The sequence below is a fragment of the Cydia pomonella genome, chromosome 2 (genome assembly GCF_033807575.1).
Source record: "Cydia pomonella isolate Wapato2018A chromosome 2, ilCydPomo1, whole genome shotgun sequence".
NCBI classification, from domain to species: Eukaryota; Metazoa; Arthropoda; class Insecta; order Lepidoptera; family Tortricidae; genus Cydia; species Cydia pomonella.
Window position 1 is genome coordinate 7,775,158 of NC_084704.1, and position 22,174 is coordinate 7,797,331.

At 39.3% G+C, this 22,174-nt stretch overlaps 1 protein-coding gene across 1 annotated transcript in view; it reads left to right on the top strand.

The window, feature by feature from the left end:
• Window positions 1-22,174, top strand: part of LOC133532786 (semaphorin-5B) — a 33,723-nt gene that overhangs the window by 5,739 nt on the left and 5,810 nt on the right. The window contains exons 2-17 of the mRNA XM_061871635.1: window positions 4,023-4,139; window positions 5,098-5,200; window positions 13,037-13,244; window positions 13,585-13,739; window positions 14,264-14,423; window positions 15,271-15,467; window positions 15,881-16,042; window positions 16,404-16,698; window positions 17,922-18,132; window positions 18,561-18,716; window positions 19,038-19,241; window positions 19,714-19,962; window positions 20,324-20,400; window positions 20,801-21,011; window positions 21,218-21,385; window positions 21,799-21,942. Of these exons, the coding sequence (XP_061727619.1) occupies window positions 4,037-4,139; window positions 5,098-5,200; window positions 13,037-13,244; window positions 13,585-13,739; window positions 14,264-14,423; window positions 15,271-15,467; window positions 15,881-16,042; window positions 16,404-16,698; window positions 17,922-18,132; window positions 18,561-18,716; window positions 19,038-19,241; window positions 19,714-19,962; window positions 20,324-20,400; window positions 20,801-21,011; window positions 21,218-21,385; window positions 21,799-21,942 (2,803 nt within the window). The 5' untranslated portion in view covers window positions 4,023-4,036. The remainder of the gene's footprint in view (window positions 1-4,022; window positions 4,140-5,097; window positions 5,201-13,036; window positions 13,245-13,584; window positions 13,740-14,263; window positions 14,424-15,270; window positions 15,468-15,880; window positions 16,043-16,403; window positions 16,699-17,921; window positions 18,133-18,560; window positions 18,717-19,037; window positions 19,242-19,713; window positions 19,963-20,323; window positions 20,401-20,800; window positions 21,012-21,217; window positions 21,386-21,798; window positions 21,943-22,174) is intronic.

Here is a 22,174-nt window from a genome sequence, read left to right on the forward strand (position 1 = left end):
CCAACCGGATTATGACAAGACTGAGACATTAAGGAATCTAGTTTTGTTTCATAAGCGTGCAAAATGATACCTTGTTACCGCATGTTAACACCCATCTGCTTGGTTTTTGCATTACTTGCATCTATTCTATTTTTGTTTTGGTTTGCGCATCCGGTGGAATATTACCTTATCGACCATTAGTACTAGTAGGTTAGATGTCATTTGCGTGCATATTGCAGCCATTTGGCTTGTTTACTTATATTCTTGCTGAAGACAGCTAATAGGCTGTATATACTTAATATGGGTTTTAAAACTGTTTACACTAAAAAATGTTTTTTTTTTTTCGTCTTACTTCGTCCACATCAAATTTGTAAAAATTTAGGAGAAGATTTTAGTAACAGATTACGTTTGACGGCGAGAAATGGCGTGTGCGATCATCAGTTCGCTGACTAAATTTCAAAAAACCTATATGTCATCGTGAACCACATTGGACCGCATTCCCTTTAAAAACAACCGTATGAAGATGCACAGGCAATCCAGATTTTTGTGGAAATAAGTGCAGGAACCACGATCTTCATATGTGGGTGGTCACCATTGCCATAACCACAACCAGTGTTGGCGAACGTTAATTAGAATTGACCATTAACCATTACAAATTGAACCGTAAACCGTGACGGACGGTTACAGTTTACGGTTCAATTTGTAATGGTTAATTGACAATTCTTATTAACGTTCGGCCAATACTGACCACAATTACGGTGCTAAAAACTACCGGAAAACGACAACCTTCTGAAATGATTCCAAATATACTTTCGCCGTTAAATCCCATACGGTTTTAACTCCAAACTCCTATTACAGGATTGCATAATCCGTAACGCACGTTTTCCATTACTATACTTATTGAGCGATAACATATATAAGTGCCGGTATATCTTATCTGTTAAGGAGCACTACTATATGTGTACACTTTCCGTATCGAACCGGGTCAATCAGGCGGTAATGCTTTAAAATTATTTGTTTGTTTAAGGTCGTGCCTTGTTTTCGTTAACTGTCGTTAACTCCACCACACGATTACGATTTAAATCAGGCCTGCGACGGCAATTAACACACTTGCTCTGCCTGAATTGTAATAACTAATTTAAAATACATTACACGTTATTACTATTGCAACATAATATATGTTGGTAAATAACAAACAACTGTTATCGAGGGTTAATTAAAATCGCGAAATAATTACAAAAAAAAATGCTTAATAAATTATGGAAAACAAGTTATTAAGGGTCATCACTTCATTAGGAATGTTTGAAGTAGTCACCATTTAGTGCCTTAATTACTTGTAATTAGTGGTAACTACAAAGTACTGACTTATTTTAGTAGTAAAGTAACGTTTTCAATACACGCTGAAAGTGGTACCCGGAACTAGAGAATAAATTGGCTTTTGCAGGTATAACAAATATACCGACTATTAAAACGGGGTACTTATTTTGTACTTAGGTTATTGTATTTTTAAGTTGAGTGTAATGTTAACCATGATTGATAATAAAAATCACGAGTATGTTAGTTTAAAATTGACCGTTACTGAAATAATCTGTCTCAACTAACAAGGCAACATACATATAGATATGATTGATTTCGTTTTAACCTACTTTTAACTAAGTGCTAGTTTAAGTCAACTAGATGTTGCTTTATCAAGCTAATGACTATAGTTATCCAGATGTAGGCGATTACCCGCTTACTTAGTACATAATCAATGTTTAAGCACTTCTATAAAATTGATACGGTTTTTATCGATTTTATTTACCAAGAGGTTATCCACCTGCCGCGCCTACACTTGATCTAAATATACAGTAGCTTGCTCTAACAAAAATTGTAAAGGTTCGTATAGACTATCAATATTGTGAATTGTGTTTAATAATTGATTGCAAAAAGATTTAGGTCCGAAACATTTGACTGAGAGTTTCGAGAGCTCGTCCTTAGTTCCTATATTTTGACCTCGAGATCGTTTTCACCTTATTTGTAAGCGTCATTTCAAATGATTATAGTTTGAGAGATTCTTAGGGACCCGGTAAATAGCTTAGTTTTGCTCTTCAAAACTTACTCATCAGCTCACCACGACAGTTATGGGATCCAGTTCCAGTAATCAGTATACTGACGTGACATGTTTTGCAACAAACAAATAGGTGAAACGTAATGGGCAGATAGTCTGGATAGGTACCTACTAGAAGTCGCGTCGCGCGACGCGCTATAGGTACCAGCCAGTCTGTCTGTCTAGTCTAATCTGTACTCTGCCTAATGTAAATATCACACACACCTATCTTTCAGATATGAAACGGAGCTCTCGAAATGTGGGTCGATTCTATTGAACGCACTTGAGGCATATATTTAATACAGATTAAATAGTGAATTTATAAGCAGACGTTTGTTATCAGCAACCGTCTGTTGCGGGTTACGAAAATTATTAGTTGGTTAAATAATGATGGATCGGCCTTCGCTAGCATAATTATTAGTCTTACACAAACATATGCCTCAATAATAACAAGCATAAGGGTTTGGTTAGCTATTGAGTCAGCAACGTCATATCATGCAAACGCTTCGATAAAAATGTTGTCGCATTGTTGGGTCTAATAGTGGGTCCAACTTTTGTTAGGCAAACTTTTTTATGTTTACCCATACCTATGTTTAGGTGACTTGTATACTCCTAATAGTCAAATAAATACAAACTTTAAGTCTGTATTTATTTAATTTAAAGATTACGGCTGGACGAAATGTTTGCTTTTTAGTAAACTGATTACCTAAAAAACAATTATTGGTGAAACTATTAGGAGTATAAAAGTCACCTAAACATAGGTATAGGTAAACATTAAAACAATTCCTATACATGGAAGGTAAAATAATACATAAAACGATCATATTAAGAACAACGTACTTATTAGGGATCATGGAATACTATATGTATATCGGTAAGTACTTAGTGCAGAATTTTATAATTACTTGCGTTGTTAAGATACAAATAGGTGGTATTTAGGTATCTACCCGTTATTGATAAAAGCACTATCATATTCGTAGATAACAGTAGTGTGACCTCAGTTCTTCCTTGTTGTCAGTAGTAAGACGTATCTGATGGCGTCGTGTTGTTTTCGTAATAAATCGTATCCATTCATTCAAACTTTAGATTGGATACCTACATGAATCTTGCAACAAAAACATAATTACGATAGTTTAAGTCATTTTTATCGGGCGTAGTGTTCTTTTTAGCGTTAAGTATATCGCAAAAATGTATCATTCCGATCTCGCTCATATTTCCTACTCGAAAACTAAGAATCCAAGGTTCACCTGCAGTCATCTGTGCTCATCTTGGATCATCCTGAGTCATGAGGTGATGTTAAATCAAACGTTTCCCATGTGAATTGATGGTATAATATAAATATGTACCGTTTTAATCACGACCTTTAGATACAACAATGATTTCAAAAGGTTGTACTCGTACACGATGCGCAGATGACTGCATTACCAACTAATCGATGCAATAACGTAATCATTAATCACGACACTGTTGCTCTCCGAAGATAAGATAAGAACACCAATCACGCTGATGAGAGAAATCATCGAGTCAATTTACTTCTATTGATAGTTATAAAACATTACGCATATGATATAGTCATACGATATGATTGGCATTGACTTATTTATTAGGCCATTACCAGACAGACCACTTTTTATTGTAACAAAAACGTAAATGAATTTGAACCGTTTTCAATGAGCCTTGCATGTTAAACGTGCCTACTTCAAACTGGCTTGATTAAAACGTTGGTCCAGTAGTCTGTATCAGAACTAGAGCATCCAAACCGTTCGGCTATCATAAAGGAGAGATTTAGTAATTAACTTGTATGTAATAAAATAGATAGTGATTTGCATAAATAAAACTTCTATTAAGTAGGTGCATGGAAGCGCTGTGTGGTTTGAGTTCGTGCCATCTCTTTATGGAGAGTTCACGTCAAGTGCCAGTCTTTGTGTTTAATGTGAGCTTATCTTTTGTCCGACAGTTTAACCGCCAGCCATGATGGGGCCCAGACTATACAAAGTCGCTGCTTTAATACTACTTGGAACTCTGAGCAAGGGGCAACTGCCCGAAGATGACTTCAGGATAGTCAACAGACAAGGTGAGGAATTTATTTTCGTTTACCGCCCATAAACATATATATGCTTTTCACTTAAGTTTTGAACGTACAACTGTTCACAGCATCTCTAAAGAGCGGGTGAACAGAAAAGAGTTTTTTTCATTTGTTTTTGGTGTCTGCATAAAACAGTTTGCTACAAAGTTGACTTACGTGCAGTTCGTTGACATTGAGAGCGTATACTAACGCATTATGCGTTGTTGAGAGATAAAATGCAAATGCGTCGACATCTCGAATTAATCAAGCCCCAAAGCGACTCAGAAATGTTTTTTCATGACCACAATGCACGTGAAGAATATGTGAACAGGTTTAATTCTTAGCCACCGTCCACGTTTTGCATTTAGGTCGTCCCAGCACTCACAAGCTTTAATTAACAATCGTAAATACATTAAATATTTACCGCGAAACAGCTCGTACGACTTATCTGCTTGATGGACGTGCCGTCGTAAAGTTTACACAGCTAATAGAGTATTTACCATATAGCAGGCACGAGGGTATGCCGCGCTCGTGAGAAATTAAACATGATACGTATTCATTTTTGTGAAGTTCTCGTATTTTAATTGGTTTGTGCTGCTGTCATTTCCATTATTAAGCGCTTTGCCACAGATCTTCACGACTTGTCAGTGCCGACCTAAGTTATTAAACCTAAAAGGAGATGTATTGTATACCGGGTATGATAGGAATAGTTTCGAACCTTTGCAATATTACCAAAGCTCTAATAGGGCGTTCTCAGTTTAGCTTAACTCTTATTATCCAAACCTAGGGACTTCCACCTTAGAGCTCGGTGATGTCCTTTAAATCCGTAAAAAGATATGTAATCAGAGATTACAATTAATATGCACTAGGCCGAAACGCTCGGTAAATGAGTAATAACAGCACTTTTCATTAATTTGGGTATGTCATGTTTACATTGTTGCAAATTAACGAGTTTCCTCCGTTATAGATCTCCTGGCGTCCGACAGCGATATGTTCGAAGATAACAGCACTAAGTCATTTTCGCAACTGCTGTTCGATGTGGCAAGGGACCAGCTGATCGTGGGCGCAAGGTGAGTGCCTTAGCTATTTATGTCCGCGAATGTACCTACACCGAAATGCATTCCGGCTTTGCAAGCTAATTAACATGTTTACGGTTGACTGTCAATTAGTACGGAAAAAACTGGACATGTTTGAGGTTTCGCAGATTACAATGACTTTTGATTGAGACGGTCGACTGGCTAAAGATAGCTTAAAAGGTGGGTATATATAGATTGAGAACATTCTCATAAATGCAGGATCAGTCTGATTGAAAGTTGAAAGAAAGTTCCGTTGGGATGTTTAAAACGTAATATTTTCAATTGCTTTCGGGCCTCTATCTGAGGAAATTGAAGTTAAAATATTTTTGCAATTTATAAACTCATTGCTACTCACAATTCAAAAGCTAAAAAACATTTCCCGTAAACCTTATCTTAATACGATTTTAATGTTGATAAATGGTGTCTAATAAGTTGTACAAACACTGAGTCATTCACCTGTCAGGTACTTGCTTATCATTGCACCGGGCAGGTTATGGCGGAATGTCACTGCAACTCAATCTAGGCACCTATACAAATGGCTTGATTTCGCGTTTGAGGCCGCTGCAAATGCATAATAATGTTGTCTGGCGCTTGGTATTTTGTTGAGTAATTTCGTGCTTATTGATCGCAAGATTATATGTGATTTAGGAGCGTGGAAGTTGATCCTATGAAATTTACATTCGATTTTTGCAATGTTCAGTAGGTAAAACTGTTAGGGATGCTGCTATATCTTAGACATTTAATATAAGAACGTACGTAACAAATACGTAATAAGTCTTTTAAATCTTCTATGCAATCACATGACCGGTTTAGTATTCATAAGTTTCAAAATTCTACAATTTGTAATTATTATCAAGCAGAGGTTATTTTCTTGAATACGTCGTCAAACCAGTTTATTACAGCTTACAAAGTTACTTGTACGCACCCTTGTATATAAACTTTTTTGTTTACTGTAGGCTGCAGTATGTATGCTCATATATTAAAATTCATTTGTAATTGCTAGTCGCTAATTGACATGACATTTTCCAACTGGCACTTAGGATGACTTATGACAGTGATTAATTACATACAGCAAACAAAAAATATCTAATTCTTTTTGTATAAAGCAAGGTAGAATTCCCGGTTGGCCAGAGCGACTCAAAATACCGTGAAATAGAAACCTTATAAGTAGTGATAAGTAAAAAACGTGTAAGACCACTCGTTCATCCGCTGTTGGTAGTTAATATTATGTCGCGGTAAAAGGAAATGAGTCGAAGCAAAAAACGCAATGGGTGTCATTGCATTCGCTGGAGTTTATCACGCCGTTGAACCAGTATAAAAACGCTCTCGAATTACTGATATTTCTCACGGATTCTCAGACCACGCTAATTTGGTTCGTGCTAGAATTTTGCACTAACGGGCAATGTTACGGGCTGCTCGTGGGCAATGTTACGCAGATTTACTTAATGCCCATTCCCGTAATGGCACTTGAGCGATTTATCTTCTTAGCTTGGCTGTAACTACTCGTCATGTATGTTAATTAATAAAAAAACGTGTTTGCCTTTTTTATAACATTAACTGTACCTGTGAGGAACAAAGTAAATTAAAACTCATACAAGTCAAGAAATTCAGGAATCTCGAGAACACTAAAAGTTTAATAACTAAACTTTAGTGAGATATGGGCGTTTTCAGAATTAGGGTCCGTAGCGTAATGGAATTCCACTCACCAAATAAAATTCCACTCACCATTAAAAATGCGTTAGATATTAGTAGATTTTGCAACTAAGTTGGTAAAAACTCCGTGATGTGGGTGGAAAATTCCACTACATCGATATTAAAGGACAACCATAAATTAAACTTTTGTGCAAATTATTGCTTTAGGTGCTATGAAATGAGATTTTAAATTGATTTTGGCTGATACAATCTTATCACACAATTAACCAGGTTCAGGCCTAAAAGGAGATAGATAACTAATACTTGGCTCCAAAGTTTGCAAAGTGTGCATGGGACACTCAAAAATCAGTTGCCTTTCTTTAGTTTTTAGCAAATTTTTTGTCGTTAAAGTAACATTTTAACAGTTTTTATACTATACATAAATACTCAGATTATAAGTAACTTTACAATTATTGTATACAGTATGTAGTACACTTTATTTATTTATTTATTTAATCTTTATTGCACATAAGAAAACACACTGTACAATAGGCGAACTTAATGCCGTAAGGCATTCTCTACCAGTCAACCTTTAGGCAAAGCAGATAAGTTGTAGGCGGTGCAAAAACATAGGTATAGGTGATACAATTGATACATGTACGAACACAATACATTCGTTAAAAAAATACACATACATAAACAAACTTTAGTGCAGTATTAGGTACATGTTAAAAAAGTACACCAAAGTCGTGGGACAGTGATATTTGACCCAGATATTTATTTCTGAAAACGCTATTTAAATGGGTCTCTCACGCATTGATAGTCGAAAATCGCTCGACATATTTTACTGCGTACCAAGGAGCATTATCGGGAGCTCGCGTTGGCGGACCAGCGCAGACGATACAATACATTTCGTATTTTGTTCCTTGTAAAGACTAGATAAAGCACCTGTCTTTTCCTGTATCGAGTGGTCAATAAGAAAGTGACACGATACAAGTTTTATCTCCCTCGCGCATGAAAAGTGGGCATAATTGGCTCGAACATCACCAGGAGTCGTGTACCTATGATTATGGCGTGGTTTACACAGCAGTAGAAATCTGCTACGTGCCTGAGTGTCTACGGTATCCTGTACGAAATATAATATAGGTAATAATAATATAAAATAACGATGAAAACGCTCGGGTAACTCGGATTACATGCCTTATAACTTTCATGAAACTGGCACTCTGGTATATGAAGTATAAGCTCCACTGGGAATTATATATGGCTAATAACATTCAAGTCGATTGTCAGGTCAACTAGAAATATATTTGCGTAAATGGTTCGATAAGTTTATTGACCTAACTTACTAAAGTCATATTGAACTTCCTGATCTTGTTGCTTTCCCCGATTGTACTAAAATAGGTACAGCGAACTGCAAAATTCCATCGACACATTATAAATGGAATGTATTCATAAACCACTTCATGAATAAAATGGCCATGTATTTTTGCAATTGGTTGTACATAGATTTTAACACATAAAAAAGGAGGCCACGTTGGTAACTAAGCCGGTTTCCTTCTTACCGGAAACGAGCTGATTTAAATACCATACTTAAGATATAATATAAGATATCTTAGTGCTTGAAAATTGAGACCTAGGAACCAAAACATGTTGTGCGAGTGCTAAAATACCTAAGTTAAACCGTAAAATTTGTTTAATCCGTGCAACTCTTAGGTACGTATATGCCAAGATATAAACTCGCAGCAATCGTATTATCGAAGACCATAAAACGCATAAATATGTATTGTATGATTTTTATGACGACCACACATTAAGCTTGGCGAGCTACGCACTAAGTACTCGGGTTCCCTTGGAAGATCCAACTTTAGGTACTTCAATACAAAGGCAACATTTTCATATTCCATCTTAGTGTCATGTCATGTATAAAGTACAAGTATATTAGCCTCTCTATTTTAACCACAACCATGCGGTGAATCGGTAGAATGGTGATTTAAAGCTACTACGCTTGAGATGTTACTTAATCTCAACCAACAGGTGCATGATCTGTGCTCAGTTCAACCCACAACATATTAAAAATCTTTACTTTTTGTACCTATATTTTTGGTCGAATACCTAGTCGGTGGAGAGGGTAGTTAAAATATGTCATTTTACTGAAATACGGCATATTTTATAACCATGAATATACTTTATGAAGGATAACATTAGAATAACATTAATGTAATATATGTACAATATTATAACATACCTAAATAGTGCATTAGTCCGAACTCTGGCTGTAAACAAGCCATTTTTGGCTTAGCAGTTATGAAACATGAAACTCTGCGATTAATTTAATGTTTAGAACTTTAATAAATAAATAATATAATAAAAAAGTCTGCCTGTGTATGTTTTGTCGAGAAGATATGAATCTTTATTGACAAATCGCGGCATAATGCTAAATCCTAATTTAAACAAGGAACAGTTACGACGACGTTGCCTGCTAACCAACTGAAGAATCTTCAACATATTCACTTATATCAGTCTGCCTAAAAGTCAGACCATTGCAATTCCAGAAAGCCAGTGTTTTATGTTTTCCTTGGCTAGAATACAAAGTTAACGCACAGTAGTTTAAACACAAAACTTTACGATGTATATGGATCACGTAACATTAGCTAGTGAGAATTACTGCCGCGGCGATCAAAAAGAGAAATGCACTCTGTCAATACTACTAAGTCTGTTCTAAAACAGCCTTATGTGAGTTGGCCAGAGGAACTTATACTTACAAGCTTTTTTAGGCGGCCCTTCAAGTAGTGAGTGTATTAAAACAGTTCTGTTTGAGCAAGTGGTTTTCGAGTTCGCTGTTAATGCAGGAAGCTCTATGCAGTGTGGTATAAAAATGAGGACATTAAGAAATGGTGGAGTGGATTATCTCAAACTATTATCAACTCAACTCAAATTTAATCAACTTTTGAGTTTCTTAAGTAATTTTAAACTGGTAAACGGTTTTTATATAGTTGATCATAAAAATGTATCAATTTATTTTTGCTAAAATGCCACGTATTTTTTATTTCTTATTTGTATGTATCATTAATGTTTTTAAGAAACAGACAATTTCAAATAACGAGTTTATTTTTTAAGAGATACAATTCTAGAACAAGACAATCTTCTTAGAAACGAGTTACAATTTAATTTGACTTATCGGCATTTTTGGCCTCTAAATACAAACAATTATTACGATCCGTCAATCCAATCAAGTCAATTAAAATTGTTCATTACGTGAGCTCATGTCTGATTGGACTAAAGCTTTAGTTTAACAACTGCTTAATTTGCTGTTTTTGACCGTTCACGATTCGTGTAGATGTGATTTAAGCCGGGAGATTAAAAAACAGACGCAATTTGTCTCGCTTTATAAAATTTACTGCAATTTCATCGTCTCTTCATTTTCCGGATGTATTTAGTTTTATGCTACGGTTGTATTAAGGACACAAATATGAAATCATATAGCTCTTGCAGTTCTTGCATGAGTATACTGCGATCGGATAGTGCACAATTTGCACAATTCTGGAAATATTATACACTCAACACTATATTCAGCAGATACCAGTGAATAATAAAGACTGTAGATCCCTATGCTCACACTTATTTACGCTGTATGGACAGCATAGAGAACATAGAAGCAGAGGCTTCACATCGTTGTTTATTTTTCACAGATATGAGTAGCTAACAACGACACGATTTCGGTATTAAACAGTCGTCTGTGTAGAGGTCCCGAGGGGTCCTAGTTGTGCCGTTCTCAAGAAAGTTCTCCATTATGTAACGGGGAATGTTCTTATGCGATAACATTCCCCATAGTAGACGGTGAATGTTCACGAGAACGGCACAGGTTGTGATAGTTATCCGCGCAGTTTAGAACTTTAAATGTTAACTTCAAGGAACTTTTTCAATTGCGATATTTCTACTGTCCCTACACGAAAGGTTAAAAATATGTGACATACATAAGACGCGACTTGTATAGAGATTGAGAGTTATTATGATTTACCTGTCTCCGTTCGAAGTCATTGCGGTGGCCGTGGGGGTTATTCGATATAGGAAACGTACGATTGCGCCGGAGTGTTAGGTTACGCTGCGGTCTAGTGCATAGCCTTATTTTATGGCTTATTTACTCGCACATTTATAGCTTTGGTTGCGAATCATTGACTGTTATAATACTTAGATATTGTTTAGTTTTTCACATTGTTCTAAAGGATTTTAAATTTCCATTAGCAACAGAAATTACACATCTTTTCGGTATTAAAGTTTTTACTTTTAACTTTACTATATTGAAGTATAAATTGTATAATTACCATTGTAAAAAAATATTTAGCATAAGTTTTAAATGAATGAATGAATGAATGCATGGATATTATTATTTGTTGTTTAAATTTTTTTAAATACACGATAATGTTAACTAATTAGACTGCGTTATTGCAAATGTTTGATTAGGTTCATTACGTACCTAATGTACCTAAAGCATCATAGCATCATACTCGTACGTAAACTTACTCATACATGTATGTTGTTATTTTGTACGTAGTTACATAGCTACTGAATTGAATTAATTTATAGATATCCGCTATCTAAAGGTAGTCTAGAATTATTATTGGTTCGTTTATACAGGTTTGCAAGAGTATTGATTGAGTGGTTATTGTACAGAATTGGAAATATTTAGTACAAACAATACAAAAATAAGTTATTGTGACAAAAAACATTTTTGGTAACAGCTTTTATCGCTGACTGTACTTTTGTTTCAACGGGCCATTAGTACTCGTCGAGACAATTCTAACGAACCCAAACACAATTAGGTGACGTTGTTTTATCACAGACTTCCTATGCCCACCTTCTGTCTCCATCATCAGATCAGCTCGATGGTACGTATCTACGCAAATTTTCAACTTTATCCGACGCCTGGAAGTAGGTCAAATGTAACTTATGGCAGCTGATCGACGTAATCTTTTGCTCCCTATAGACTGGGTTAGTAACAATATAAATAAATAAAATAAATAAATTAATATTATAGGTCATTATTACACAAATTTACCAAGTCCCACAGTAAGCTCAATAAGGCTTGTGTTGAGGGTACTTAGACAACGATATAATATGCGTTGTCACTCCTAGTCCTACGTGTAAAAACATCACGGGATTAGTATGATTGGACAAAATTAATCTGATTTGCTTTGTGTCCTAAATTTCTTTTTCCATATATTATATAATATAAAATTATTCGGGTTAATTATCGTTACCGTGCCGATAAGGATAACTTCACCTAAGATAAGTACCTAGCTAGCGTTTCCTTAATTCTTAGAAATCTTAGAACACCCAGTAGCACTCGATAAATTACGTTACAATCGTATTATGCCCTTGATAACCTATATTTCCCCAGAAAATTAATAACAAGTTTTAATAAATCTGAGGTAAGCGAAGGTTATTGTGCTGTACATTGCGATAAGTCAATACTGTATACCTAATTGTTAATCTTATCGTTCTAGGTAACACTGTTGGCCGAAAGTTCATTAGAATTGACCAATAACCACCGTTGAACCGTCCGTTACGGTTTACGGTTCAATTTGTAATGGTTAATGGTCAATTCTAATTAACGGTCAATTCTAAGTAAGAATGGAATAATTCGCTTACACGACTTAGAATTTTAATATTTTCCTTCACTTCCATTAGTCAAAATAACTGCAAATTCATATATGCATTCGAAAATCACTATGACATACATCGTAACAGGCAACGGTCCTCATGCATAAAATGGTGTGTCAACAATGTTAAATTAAAGTCACACATTGACGTTGGTATGTTGAACACCTAATAACTGTACAGCCAGCAGTCATAAAGTTTCAGTACTAACAGAAACATTATTCAATGCCCAAGGGTGGACCTTATGCCTTCGTTATAAGGTTTACAAATTGTCAGGCAACATGAACTAAAATAGTACATTACGATACAAGTGCGAAAAATAGGAAATTCGAAACGAGTGGCGATAAATTAAAACACGACCGAAGGGAGTGTTTTAAATCGACACGAGTTGCGAATTACCTATTCGCACATGTATCGTACAACGTTTTACAGTACATATGGCCCTTTAAATGTTCGACACAGTAACGTAATATGCTACTTCTCGCACTAGTGCTATAAAGTAGCCCCATATGTACTGTAAAAACCTTTTTACCACAGGGATACGCTGTACCGCCTCTCGCTACGCGGTCTCCGGCCGTTAGAGCGCGCTGATTGGCCCGCGCCCGCCAACAAGTCGCACCTGTGCCAAGACAAGGGCCAGACGGAAGACGACTGCCACAACTACGTCAAAGTATTGTTGAGCTACGGTCATAAGCTGTTCGTATGTGGGACTAATGCGTTCAGCCCTGAGTGCAGCTGGAGAGAGGTAAGATAAGTTAAGGTTGATCGGAGACTAGTGATATACGCCATGGTTCACTTCAGAGAGATATAGGTGTACAGTTAGCAAAACTATTCGCTTAGCACCTTTGCATACAGACTTCTATGCAGGGGGGTCAAGTTTCTCTTACTTGACTTTACTACGTGGAGTCCGGCCCGTACCTGTAAAGATAAACCCCAGATCATTAATTATTTGCGCGAAAGCAGTGTCTGTATATTTATTGTAGCAGTTAAATTACGTAATGACATAGTCCCGGTTAGAGAAATCTAGAAAAGTGGCCTCATTTAAACTTGGTGACATTAGGTTAAACCAGATCCCTCCCTTACAGATCGAGTCAATAAACACGGTGACAGAATGGGTGTCCGGCGTGGCGAACTGCCCGTATAACCCGCACTCCAACGTGACTACCATCTTATCCAGCAGCGGCGAGTTCTATGCGGCCACTCCTACCGACTTCGCCAGTTCGCAGACTGCCATTTACAGGTAGGTCATTTACTCATCAAACTGGCTTTCAACTAAGCGTTGGAAGAGGTGTCAGGCGTGAGCCATGGCGACCATACACCTGCGGTATTTCCGGACCGATACGACCTTCAAATCTTCAAGAAAACAGCAAACTCCCATCATAAAGGCCGGCAAAGCACTTCCAACCCCTCTGGTTTTGCAGGTGTTCACCATCAGGCAATTCGTCTGCTCCTTTGCCTCCTTTATCATAAAAAAACACCGAGCACACCGACATGACTATTTTTTAAACACATTCAACCACAGGATCGATTGTGCATAAGGATTATTGCATCCTTTAGGCAGTAACACCTAATTAACAATAAATTAACTTTGTATTATCTCACAGTCGGTGGCATTTAGATGGTATATAAATAATAATAAATGAATAAATATTATAGATTACCTTATTAATTTACAACACAAATTGACTACCTATATGTTATGAATGTTTCGTAATTGAAAGGAACGCCATCTACCGAAACGCTTCACAACCATTTCGCTCACAGGACGCGCGGCGCCTCGGCCCACAACTCGGGCACGCTCCGCACCCGGGAATACGACCTGACGTGGCTCAACCAGCCCGAGTTCGTCGGCAGCTTTGAGGACGACTTCTACGTCTACTTCGTGTTCAGAGAGTACGCTGTGGAGTTCATGAACTGTGGCAAGGTGAGAATTCCTACTTTTATTTAACCTTGTAAGGCCCAATGGACATTGCAATATAGACTCCATTTCAATATATTTAGAATCTTTCATAAACCAGATAAAGTAGCATTTATATTGTTGCATTGCTTTCTGAAACAAACTAAGACTATCCCTATTCTTCTATCTTATCTATCAATCTTGTTATCTATTTATTATATAACAAGATTGAAATTAAAGTTAAGAAATTTTTTATATGGTACGCTCTACGAGGATACATTAGCCGCTTCAATTTCAATTTAATTTTATAATGCCAGAATTTTATTGGTATTCGCGCTTATTATTTATAACAATGTTCTTTCATTATTTATATATAGTAGGGTACATATCGAACTGGTAGCGACAATGACTAAAGCGAGATTTTACTGGCACTAAAATATGATGTTATTAAAGTACAAATTAACAGCTTTTGAATACTACATAGTTGCTATCTCTGAATTCTGGATAAGTTTGCTATAAATTGTAGTATCTTCTTGTCAATAGCCTAAGTGTGAAGCCTTCTGTGGTGTGAAATGAGTAATTATTTGTATAATAGGCTATAAATATATGAAAATAGGGTGGATTAACTGCAATGTAACTATTCCGGAGGGGAACAAGGTGTTTTTAGAGATTTGGAAATATATAAAAAGCGAACCACAAATTAAGTAGTAAATATTGTTGAATACAGTTTCAAAGTACAATATTATCGATCGAGCTTTGTAGTGGAAATAATGTTAAAATTGGAATAAACATAAAATTAAGTGGTAAAAGCAGCTAAGCGGCGTGAACCATTAACACATGGAGATTTCAAAACATAAACTGTGTAATTTCTTAGGCCGTATACTCCCGCATCGCGCGGGTATGCAAGAACGACAGCGGCAGTCAGCTCCGACGCGACAACTGGAGCACGTTCCTCAAGGCGCGCCTCGCCTGCTCCGTGCCCGGCGACGTGCCCTTCCACTACGACGAGGTGCAGGGCGTCGAGTACCTCCCGCAGGAGAAGCTGCTCGTGGCCATCTTCACCACGCCCAGGTGTGTTCCCTACTGTAGCTTATGGTGCAGCCACACAAGGGTCACCGATCATGCTCGTCGCTATCGCCCATCGCCACCGCCTTCTGGTATCTGATGATACCAGAAGGCGGTGGTGGTTAAGGTAGTGATACCTTACGACATGCCTAATCTACTTTACAACGCATAATGTGAATTTGATTAATACAAGATTACGATCTAAACGTTCATGAGCTGTAAAAGAGGTTAGTTGAGGAGTGATCCGCCATCAGACCAGCACGTTCCTTTGACGAATAATAATGCAGATTTTATTTATTTTATGCACAGGCATAAATCAAAAACTAGACTCTACAATGGATATATCATATAAAGATATTCCCTCTTTACGAACAGAAAATTTAATAGAAATTGTACCTATTTTTCCATTTTGTTTACAGAAACGGTATAGCCGGCAGTGCTGTATGCATATACAACATGTCAGACATCGATGCTGCATTTGAAGGCCCATTCAAGGTTCAAAACACCCCGACGTCTTCCTGGGAACACAGATCGCCTTCTACTTGGGCGAGGGAGCACTACAGATGCGTAAAGAACCCAAGGTCAGTTCTACTCAAAGAAAACTACACCACTAAACCACTAAACTACCATTGGAAGAAAATCTAGTTAAAAAAAACAACTCATTATTTCGGTTGTTCAATGGTCGAGATGTGATAGCAAGCAAATAAATGTTCCCACAAGATTCGTTTTTTTAAGAAGTTTTGATTAAGATGAAAGGTGGGTGTTTGGGTGATAGTAGTATCGGGGCAGAGTTCCGTACATTTACGTTGCCTATCAATGGTTAAGCGATAAAGTAACGGATTAGCTTATTTGGAAAATAAACTATCTTTATTAACTCACCTAAAAAAATCTTAACACACGCTCGTGTCAACTGTAGGTATTAAGCCCGAAACCTCATTTCAGGAATCAACAAAGCCTGGAATACCACAACTACATGCTAATGCACTATCCCATCCAACCCATATCGGACGAGCCCGTCTACCGCGTTACCTCCGACCGCTTCACCCACGTCACCGCCGACGTCGCCCAGGCCAAGAACGTGGGCAGACAGCTGGTGCTGTTCGTGGCGACGCAGGACAGTGACGTGTTGAAGCTGGCCGTGCTGCCGCGGTGCGATGGCGCGTGCCTGGTCGAGCGGTGGAGGCTGAGCGACGGGGAGGGGTTCGCGGTGCGGGCTATGCAGTTTGTTAAGGATACTGTAAGTATCTATTGCCTAATTAGGTGGTTTTCTGGATAAAGCATATTATAATTAGCCCGTCAGATGGATTCTCACGCGGAACTTTGACGGGCTATACACCGTGTTTTTTTTTTCGTTAATTTCAAGGGTGCTGAGCTTAAATTAATTAACTTTCTCAAAGACACCGGTATTCTAAAAAATCATTTTTTTTTTCTTATTTGGCCCTTACTAGCGTGTACACTTGCCTTAGGGCCTGTTTACATATTTGACTTTGGGTTCACTGTTTTTACGCGACTATGCGCAAGCTATGTACATCCCTGGTGCGCCGGATCCGCGCCAGTACCAACAGCATTCTGAGAATGATCTCTGAACGTATAGACTGTGTGTATCTCCATCACTGCTGTGTCATACACCTAAACCAAAATGTAAGATATGTATACACTGATTCCTGGAAGCTTGAGAGGCGATCTATGAAAGAGCAGAAATTGAAAGTGATTGAAATGACATTTAATGAAAATTTATGACATTTTTATTGATTAAAATTATTAATTTTAATTTGTAATTTTACTTTTGCATATTGTTATTATTTAATTTTATTTTGGTTTAATTTAATGTCTTTATTTTTCAATGAATTTATTTATTATAACATGCATAGAATGACGTTGTATAGTGTATAGAGTAAGTACTAACCATATTTTATAAATCATATTTGTATTAACAAAAAAAAAAAAAATATCTAAGTTGGTCCTTGAATAAAATGAAATTGAATTAAATTGAATATTGATTAGTGTTTAGCACTAGTATATTCAATTGCAACTAAAGTACTATCTCGGACGATCGATGTTCGAAATGACATTGATATGTCACAGTTTTCAATTCTTTGGTTGAATTATATGTATAATGCCCGTGTTACAACAACGCTATATACAAAATTTCATAATTTTTTTTTTTTTTTTTATAATTTAACTATGCTATTTACTTTCCTTAAACGTACTTACCCATACCCCGGAGTTAACGGAATTCAATAAAAACACGGTGTATATGATCATCATTTTTAAGTTTTATTTAGAATCGAAAAATAATGTGTCAAATATCTAACCCATTCTCATCATGCATTATTTAGTTTCAGTAGTTTGGCTATTTTCATCATTGGAAATGTCCTAAACGAATTGTGAATCTTATTTGAGCACGGATAGCAAAATCAATCAAGTACCTAACTTAAGAAAATGTTTACAATGCATCAGATGTCGCTGTACATCGGCAACGACAAGGGCGTCCTGCGCATCGGCAGCGAGCGCTGCGCGCAGCACGCGCGCCGCGCCGGCTGCGTGGGCGCGGCCGACCCGCACTGCGGCTGGGACGACGCCCGCGACCAGTGCGTGCGCGCCGCCGCGCGCCTGCACGACGCGCACTTCGTGCAGAACACTGCCAGCTGCCCGGAGAAAACAGCACCAGGTACGGACGGTAACTACCGTGCGACGTGGCCCGTTATTCATTCATTACATCACACGTTTAGGGGGAGGGAGGTTGCCAAAAATAATGTGACATGTTGTGACAAGCGGGACGGGGGAGTCACAAACTTTGTGACGTCACTTCAACTTCATCAATTACTGAAAATATATGATTTTTTTTGTTGTATTATTAATTGTAGACTTTAGTTTAAATAGCCTTTTTTCATTTACATTCAAGTTTGCTGTACAGTTGAGTAACAATTTTTGTAACAACTAAGTGTGACAAGCCCCCCCCCCCCTGGAGGGGTCAAAAAGCTTAGAAATTCGTGTGATGTAGTTAATGGATGACCCCTAACGAACGGAGAACGTTGTTTAGATCTTTGGGGTGGCCTTCGATAAATTCCAATTATTCAAGTGTTGTTATTGTTGCAGTGGACGGTGGCTGGTCGTCGTGGTCGCAATGGGAACCTTGTATGCAGGACGGGACGTCGCACTCTGTCTATGGTGACGAGAAACCCGACATGTGTATGTGTCGAACGAGAAAATGTGACAACCCCAAACCGGTGAACGGCGGACGGAAGTGTGAAGGTAACAATTAAAATACATGAAATGTCTGTGTTTTTGATACTATTTCATTTAATTATGCATCTATTAACAGAAATAATGGTAGCAGTAACATAGCATTTCAATAGTGAATTTTAAATATTGCGCGTCCTAAATCGGTCATTTACTAGTCTAGAGATTCACGTTTTTTTTGGCTAAAAATATCGTATCAATGTTGCTTACTTGTTTGTTTTTAAATTTTACAAAAGTTGTTATTACGCTGTGAACCAAAACTAGTACCTTTTTATCGACGGCCGCGGCATGTTGATGTTTCAGCGGGGTTTTACTGTTCTGATCTGCTTCCAGGCGCAAGCATATCCGTAACGAACTGCACGGTGCACGGCGGCTGGTCGGCGTGGTCGGGCTGGTCGGAGTGCTCGGCCTCGTGCGGCATCGCCGTCAAGTCGCGGCGCCGCGCCTGCGCCGCGCCCGAGCCGCGGCACGGCGGCCGCGTGTGCGTCGGCCAGGACACCCACGACCTCTACTGCAACAACCTGCCGCCCTGTCCCGGTCAGTGACATATTTTATATTTTTGCATACGGACACGCACATTCTCAACTCGAGTCGTTGAAAAATGTTCTCATTTGCTCGTGGTTGATAATATCAATGCTGTTTTTGATACGCAGAACTATTATTGCTCATAGTTGATGTTGGCGATGTAACTCGTCAACGGAACGTTACCTTACCGGGTGAAAAAGCGTGGAGCCGATTCTCGATCAAGGACCCGTCCACCCCTTCCTAGAAAAAAACCCTTAAAATGGCTGTCATTTAACGAATAGCCCCAACTATTGGTTTTCCCTTTGAATTGCTCACCCGTTCACTTGACTTAGCTCTAGGAAGGAGTTACCCTTTCAGAGATACCTCTAAAATGAAAGGGTATCCCTTTCCTAATTCAAAAAAATGAAGACACTTGTGTTGTCCACGCGCTAGACAACCTGTTGCGATAACCCTACCAAGTATGTGTACCATGTTTGTTTTTCAGATCCAGCGCTAGCCCCCGTGGACGGCGGCTGGTCGGCGTGGGGCCCCTGGTCGGCGTGCGCGGCGGCGGGCGGGCCGGGCTGCGGGCCCGCGGCGGGCTGGCGCGAGCGGCGCCGCGCCTGCGCCGAGCCCGAGCCCAAGTACGGCGGCGCCGACTGCGACGGCGCCCGGCTGGACCGCCAGCCCTGCGACCTGCGCCCCTGCGAGCTCAGGAAGGCCGCCGCCTGGACGCCCTGGGTGCAGATACCGGGTAACTGATTCTCATTTAGCGACACCTAGTTTAAGGAGGAATACTCTACAGGAGACAGAGAGAGGGGAAGGTAGATTGTCAGGTGTGCAGTATGTGTAGCTTGTAGGAAAGTTGAAGTAAGAATGCTTCTGCCTCTGGGTGGTATATAGTGGTCGTTTCTGTTCATAATTGTTTCCTGGTCTACGGTTGTTTTAATATACTTACAATAGATGGCAAATTAGCGGTTTGTGGCTATTAGGTGCACACTATAAGATTTGTTATTGTTCTCTGTTCCTTCATCTGATCAAACTTCCCCGTACGTGATATGTCCATTGCAAATGCTGGCAATCTAAAACTTAATATTCCATGTTTATTTTTACAGGTAATGCCTCGGATGGTAGCTACACCGAGAAGAGGTTTAAATTTTCATGTAAGGCGCCATCTCCGGAACAAGTAAAAGTAAGTACATAGGTAATTTAAAATTATTCAGACATGTAATTTAAACGCAAGTTTCTCTATATTACACGAACGCATAGCTTTCGAGGAGATACTCGTAAGTATTTATGCCGACCGTTGTTTTGTTCTAAACGTACGCCGGCGTAGCAAAGGGCCATCTTTATCGGACGAATCCGCCACGCCGGCCGCGTAGCCAACGTTACAATCGTTAACGCTCCGTAGCGTATCGTAGTCGTCTCTCTCTATCACTCTTCCTTATTAGTACGACTGTGACAGTTGCGTTTCGTTCGCCACGGAGCGTGAACGATAGGCACGTTGGCTACGCGGGCAGACATCGGAACCGTCTATTTACAAATGAAAACAAATCGGTCGTTTTATGAACACGTTCGTTTTCCCCGAGCAGCTGACGTTAGCCCGCGAAGAAGAGCGCTACTGCGACCCGCTGGGAGCGTGCGTGGCGGCGGACGAGGCGGGCTGGGAGCCGTGGGGCGCGTGGGGCGCGTGCTCGGCGCCGTGCGGCGGCGGCCAGCAGGCGCGGCGCCGCCGCTGCCGCCGCCCGCCCTGCGCCGGCGCGCCCGACATGCTGCGCGCCTGCAACGTGCACGCCTGTTCCGGTATCTCTACTAAATATTCACTGTTCGCTTAAGATCCTTTCGTGTGGGTTACTAAAATCGTCCATTTAAAACTAATAAAGTTAATTTTACCTTTTTTTTCTTTTTAGCGATCATAAATTTCCCTTGATTCGCAGTCTGCAGTCAACCATAGTAATTTCACCAATCCTCGAGCCGTGCGATAGAGCTACAGGTTGACGTTGTTCCAGGTGAATGGTCGTGCTGGTCGGAGTGGAGCCCGTGCACGGGCGGCGACAGCAGCTCGGGCTGCGGCTCGGCGGGGCGGCGCTCGCGCACGCGCACGTGCCGCTCGCGCGAGGGCTGCGCCGACGCGGGCGCCGCGCTCGAAACGCGCGTCTGCGTGCTGCCGTGCGCAGGTACTCGACTACTACGGCCTGCCTTACGCACTGTTTCACTTATTTTGACATTTCGCTGGCACCAAAGACGACCGCATAAAGAAGTGTTTAAGAAGTGCTAGGTTACTTTTAAAATGCTACGCTATGATCTAGACTAATGAGTTGCATCATAGACCATTAAACTCTACACAGCTCATATTCATCCTTAGATCTCAACTTTGTAAATATTGTATGTAAGGATAAACCACACCATATTACTACCGGTTATTGCGAGTTGTCTTATGTTTCATCTTGTAATCGAGGTGAGTCGAATTATATGACTTTTTTTTATATCTAATTCATAGAGCGCCTCCCTTCTCCCTTAGCTGATGTAAATAATGCTTGGAAATACCAGATTGTAAAGTTCCAGTACATGCCTACGTTTTTTTATTCAGAATCGGAAGGTAACTGGAGCTCGTGGGGCGAATGGAGCGAGTGCGAAAATAACGAACGGACTCGCCGACGCAGCTGCGACAGCGGCGCCTGCGCCGGCGCCGTGCTGCAGGTGGCCCCCTGCGACCACGACGACATGAGCAATGGTTAGTAATGTACTGTACCAAGTGTACCAACTATGAGGCCCGTTTAAACTAATCCTTTTTCATGTGTGAAGATAACATATCATTTCTTGATAACGCCACACTGTATCGAGCTATATCACAAAAAAAAGTGCTGCGCAAAGCAAATAGGTTTGTAAAGATGAGCCTTGTCTAAGGCAAATCAGGGCTAATCACGACACATTGTCGTTATCCCTCTACGAAACATTTCCGCTAC